The sequence below is a fragment of the Cebidichthys violaceus genome, unplaced genomic scaffold (genome assembly GCF_023349555.1).
Source record: "Cebidichthys violaceus isolate CVI_PGR_0920_01 unplaced genomic scaffold, fCebVio1.0.p SCAF_32, whole genome shotgun sequence".
Lineage (NCBI taxonomy): Eukaryota > Metazoa > Chordata > Actinopteri > Perciformes > Stichaeidae > Cebidichthys > Cebidichthys violaceus.
Genome location: NW_027176506.1, coordinates 766,242 through 772,299, shown reverse-complemented (window position 1 = coordinate 772,299; position 6,058 = coordinate 766,242). Strand labels below are relative to the sequence as shown.

The 6,058-nt window shown below is 43.3% G+C and overlaps 1 protein-coding gene across 1 annotated transcript in view; it reads right to left on the bottom strand.

Moving 5' to 3' along the window:
* Positions 1-4,731: 4,731 nt before the first annotated feature.
* trpm4a (transient receptor potential cation channel, subfamily M, member 4a) overlaps positions 4,732-6,058 on the bottom strand; it is a 35,717-nt gene continuing 34,390 nt past the window's right edge. The window contains exons 26-27 of the mRNA XM_068724827.1: positions 5,700-5,772; positions 4,732-5,162 (exon numbers count right to left, since the gene is read on the bottom strand). Coding sequence (XP_068580928.1) covers positions 5,064-5,162; positions 5,700-5,772 — 172 coding nt within the window. The 3' untranslated portion in view covers positions 4,732-5,063. The remainder of the gene's footprint in view (positions 5,163-5,699; positions 5,773-6,058) is intronic.

The following is a 6,058-nucleotide window of genomic DNA, read 5'->3' as shown; positions in this document are numbered from 1 at the left end:
TTCTATCCTAATCTGGAACTAACTGTGGCAACATGCAAGCAAGACAATTCGACAAAGAAGAAACTTGAAAAAACAAGATTTGAGCATGGAAAACGGCCTGCAGTACAGGGCTCCATGTAAGCTTAGCAGAGGTCAAACCAGAGCTGATGGACTCTGATGTGAATAATCGTCGCAAGGACAATAGGTGCTTGATGAACTAGCTTGACTACCTTGAAAACTCCAACCCGCAACCCCTAATTGTTCAATATCTGAAGTACAGTGAGAAGTCACTACACTCCACGACCATCATGTCAAAGGAAAAGGAAGCAATGCTACACAATTAGAGTTAGAGAGCTTTATTAATCCGCAGTGGGGAAACTCATTTGCCACCAAAAAACAACTCATACAGACAACAGGAGACAGAGTTTCAACACATTACAATGAATAAATATCACCATGAAATGCCATATGACGCATGAATAACATCAGAAAGATGCTAAATCTAAAGGTGCTGGAACAAAGGACCTTCTGAGTCGTTCAGTAGAACACTGAGGAGTCCTCAGTCGCTCCCTGAACGAGCTTCTGAGTCCTTTACAAACAGTGATGGATGGCCTTCAAAATGAACAATTGTTTTTAGCTTGGCCCTTGTTCTCTTTTCTACAGTGACCTGGGGTTAGGCCAATCACTGAGCCAGCCTTTCTGATCACCTTATTGATCCTGTTTTTATCATCCGCAGTGATGAAGCCCTCCCAGCAGAGCACAGCATAGAAGAGGACACTAGCCAAGAGCCCCTGATAGAATTAACATGAAGAAGCATTCTGCTGATGTCAAAGGATCGAAGCTTCCCCAAGAAGAAAAGTCTTGACTGAGCCTTCTTAAATATAGCGTCAGTGTCCTTCCAGTCTAATTTAGTGTCCAGGTCAACCCCAAGATATTTATATGACTGGACAATTCTGCTGACCCAGGGGGACCTCCTCCTTCTTATTTCTGATACAATGTGATGTCACAGGACAGGATAGTTGCATTGTGCAGTTTAAAAGTCATAAGTTTTTAGCTAAAAGGTGTGGTTGGATTGTATCAAAAGCACTCTAAAAGTTGAAAAACATAATGCTAACAGAGCTGGCAGTCGTTTCAAGATGGCTCTAAATAGTGTGAAGCATAAAGTAGTGCATCATCTACTCCCACACCTTTCCTGTATGCAAACTGCAAGACTGAGACCTGTCCACTCAGGTGACCCAGTTCAACCCTTTCAAAGCACGTCATCATGTGTGGGTCAGGGCTATAGGTCGGAGGTTAGTAAGGCTGCGACTCCTCACGCTGTTCTTCTTGGGAATCGGACGAGAAGTTTTCGACATTACTGGAATTTTTGATGAAGACAGAGACAAGGAAAAGATTGAATGAAGGACTGAGCACAGCTGCTCAGCACAGACCTTCAGGGTGCGTGGATGGACACCATCAGGGCCTGCTGCCTTGTCAACAATAAGGCGTAAAACACAGTGTTGGAATTGGCGATTGTACCTCAAGAAGGCAGTCAATTCATCCCCCTTCTTAGCCAAAGAGTGGACATTACCCATAATAGCAGAGGGTAGCAGAGGTTTGTAGCCCCGCCGACTGTTCCTGACCCGCTCCCCCCCTCTGCGGCCTCTCTTTCTGGTCCTGGGCTTGGTATTGCTCCCGACTTGAAGTGTTCGAGCGTCTCTCCAGACAATGGTTACACAAAGCCACAGAAGGCAAACTAAAGTGCAATTGTTAACTGTAGCCATGGTCTCGTCGTCAAAGTTTCATTACGCTGATGATCATGAATCAGATGGCATTAAAAAGCATTAACAACATGAAAACACATAGGAACTAAAGTCACAGACGCACAGGTAGCAGAGTCACCAGCAAGGGCACAGCAAGGGCACAGACGTTGGTGTAGCTAAACGCAGAAAGGAGTTCAACCAGGTGAGGAAAAGACTGCAGGAACATCCCTGTTGCACTGCTTCTCTCAGCTACCATGACAATCTTCCTCAAAGGGAAAATAAGATTCTTTAATACATTGTAAGAAGTGTTGTTGTTTCATTTTTCAACACACTGAAGCCAGCTGTGGGACAGAGACAGGCTAGGTGGTGGCTAGCTGACAGATACCTTGCTAGCTGGCCAGCTAACCGCGGCCAATGTGGCCTTAAATCCACCAGTTGACTGCTGACTAGAGGTTATGACTGTTACACAGTGGTGGCCGTCAGGGCCAGCAAGGCCTTCTCTGCTGGCCGAGACAGAATCACAAAGTTATAGCTATTTTATAATTTAATCATTTTTCATAAATACACTACAAGTATTCTAATTATTTTTCCCATTATCTTATTTTCTCATTGCACAGCTCCTGTCTTCCTCTGTTGCTCTGCTTCCAGCAGCTTGTTTTAAGTAGAGCTCTTATCCAATCAGATTCAGCCTCTATGTTGTCTCTAAGTGAAATAATCTGCCCAGAGGCCTTCAGAGTTACAAGTGAATCCCTTTACAGTTTAAGTAAATGGGGACGATAGTGTTGATTGTCATCGTCTTCAACCAATCAGATCTTTAGTTTGACATGTTGGGCGTATTCTCTGACCTGTCAGAGCTTCTAGCTGACCTACAGTACCTCATCATTAAGGTGCGGCTTGATTGGTCAGTGGGCCAGCGTGACATGTTGGGCGGTGACAATCCCAGTATCTAGTGCCTCTGTGGAGCGGACATCTTCAGCCCTCAAACGCATTAAAACGTATTCAAGAAGTACGACTGGGGAGACTCCACTGTCATCACTGAACCGAGAAGAACCTCTCACTGGAGCTGAACGGCACCGATGTGACGTTACTGTACAACCGCGTCATTGAACTCTCTCAATCAGAGAAAGGAGGATGGACTTTGTCTTTGAGTGAACAGCAGCTTTGGTAATGAACTGCTTTAGTTTTCACATGGTTCATTTGTCTATGGTGTTGTTCTCATGATATGGTTCATTTTGTTCCTCTGATGTGAATCATATCTGAATGCTGCTCCTCAGTGTTGGTGGAATGTGCATTTGAAGGCCTGTTGAATCGTGGTATTTGGGTTCATATAAATATATGTGACTGGTTCTGTGGGTTTGTTCTTGTCATCTCATCTCATCTCATCTTCGACCGCTTATCCGGGATCGGGTCGCAGGGGCAACAGCTCCAGCAGGGGACCCCAAACTTCCCTTTCCCGGTGTCACATCAGCCAGCTCTGACTGGAGGATCCCGAGGCGCTCCCAGGCCAGTTTGGAGATATAGTCCCTCCACCTGGTCCTGGGCCTCCCTCGGGGTCTCCTCCCAGCCGGTCGTGCCTGGAACACCTCCCTAGGGAGGCGCCCAGGTGGCATCCTCACCAGATGCTGAACCACCTCGACTGGCTCCGTTCCACGCAAAGAAGCAGCGGCTCTACTCTGAGTCCCTCACGGATGACCGAACTTCTCACCCTATCTCTAAGGGAGATGCCAGCCACCCTCCTGAGGAAACCCATTTTGGCCGCTTGTACCCGCGTTCTTGTCATTGTGTTAATTACATTGATTTTGACTCTATGCATTGCCCGTTAAAATATGGCTTCAATATCCAGCTCCATAACAAACAGGAATTGTAACGTCCATCATTATTCATTAATGTGACGGAAATGATGTGCACTACAGTAAAATTGAAATAAAATGTCCTAAATCCTGCTCTTACGAGAACACTGCCAGTATATTGGCTGTATAAAAGCTGACAGCTGGTACATTAGACCCGGCGTTTTTAGAATAAATGGTGTTTTTACCTCACAAGTGTTTACCAATGCTTGACAAACTGAACTGATGTAACAGCAGTGGCGGGCCGTGCATTTTAAACCTGGGCCTTCAGTGCTGTCCTACTGCAGTTGAACCACCTCCTAATAACCTCATTATGACGCCACAGCTACGGTTATTAATTGTTTCGTGTACAAAATTAAAATTCACATAACACTGCAACATTTGACAAGTGAAATGAAATGTTACATGAAGCTCAACACCTCTGAGGGCTACGAATACACTGACTGCAGAGTGCAGACACATGAATACGCTTAAAGCTATAAAGGATGCAGGTCTGTCACTATGACGCAGCCGTCTCTTGCTTTGGTGGCAGTTTGTTCTGCTTTGTCTGGTATTTTAGAATTTGGTCGTCTTCTTCATCTTGATCCGTTTTCTTCGTCTTCATCTCCATCTCTTTCTCTATCTCAGCGGGACTCTGAATGATCGTATCCCCTCCTTTGTATCCTATGGTATCTCTACCAGTCTCAAAATCTTCTTTTCATTTTAAAGCGTTTTCTTTTAAAGTCTCTTTCTCTTTATAGTTGCTGGAACAAGTCTTCAGCACGTTGGTGCATCACAGGTTGGAGCTGCAGATTAATATTAATATCCATATGTGATGATGTTAGTCTGCGAAGTAGCCCATTCATTGCAGGCATACATTTCTTTTAAATTTGACGTCACTGTAGAATATAAGATGTTGTGACCTCTAGGATAATCACAAACTTGTGGGAAAAATGCAATTCCTTCAGAAATCTACAAATTTAAAATGTTTTGTATCACAGCATAGATTTTTCTAGTGTGTTCCTTAAGGTTCTCAAGGGTGTTCTCAAGTGGTAAATATTGAAATTTTGCACCTATCCAAAAAATTGCTGCAATAATTTATGAGAAATGATACTGACATAATATAGTATGCGAATGGCCATCAAATACTTCCATCATAATGTTCTAAGCCCTCTTACACTCTAAACTGTCAACATTTTATTGAGCGCCTAATGAAAACAATGTTTATTACAGATTTATGAAAAGAAAATCTTCAGGTTCAGATGACGTACTCTACTTCTATGTGGCATATACTGTTGACCTGCTGTCTCCCACTAAAGAGCCCGTCCCCACCAAAAAAGACAAAACCGGGTCTATTGCAAGTAGCCAGGGGGTGGAAGAGCTTATATTATTGCCCACTCATCTCAACACATCATCATATTAAAAACTTGAAGTTGTCCAAACTGTGGGATCGTCTGACTGCTCATGTTGCCTGTTCCCGTTCTTTAAAAGGGTCATGGTTAGATGTCCTGTGGTTTTACCTCTGAGGAGCAGAGGGGAGGCAGTCAGCCTTTATCAGATTACTCTGAGACAGAGCCTCTGTCATCCAGGAGAGGGCGCTGCAGCAGTACTCCAGCTGGGAGAGAGATACACAGACAGAGTTGGATGAGTGCTGAGCAGGCAGAGCCGACAGCTGCAGGGAAACCAGACACACTATGCACACACAGATATATATACTCATATCAATTTACTCATACATGCAGAGATTGTACACAATAAAACAAAGCACACCTACAGTATTTTGTCAAAATACAGTATTTTGTCAAAATACAGTAGGTGGGCGGGCTCAACCAGGAAAATATCATTTAGAGAATTTTTTAAATAATATTCTGGCCAAGATAAACGGCACAGACTTGGAGGTACAGTTGGAAAACCGGTCAAATATTCAGTTGTGTCTCTGGGCTAAAGATGCCTCCTGCTATAGATGTTTCCTTGTAAGAGATATCTCTAAACTAAATACAAAGACTTTGTATAAAGAATTTATTGGTAAAACAACTCAAAATGTTCTGGCCTTCAAAAAAGCCTGGATTATGATTCTAGGCTGCAAAAACTGATTATGACTGGTACAGATTAGGCTCACTAGACCTTTCATGTGCACTAAAATATTGCTGACCTCTGTCTCCAGCAGCCGCAACCTTCTGTCTTGGTCTCGGATCTCTGCCATTTGCTTTAGCACACTGTCCACCCTGCGAAAACAAATACACACAAATAGTCCCACTGCAAACCTCAGCTAGACTGACAGTCTGAGTTCAGATCAGTTCAACACGATGGAATGATCACAAAAGGACTTCAGAAACTTCTATAAGTAAAAGAGAAATGTGTAAAAGTAAAACTTAATGAAAGGTGTTCTTACATTGTTTGTCAGTGTCAGTAACATTTAATAAGAATACATAATAAAAACATTAGAAATTCACAAAAAAATATTGTGGCCAAGATATTGTATGTAGTGAGCAGGGCATTTTATAATGTAAG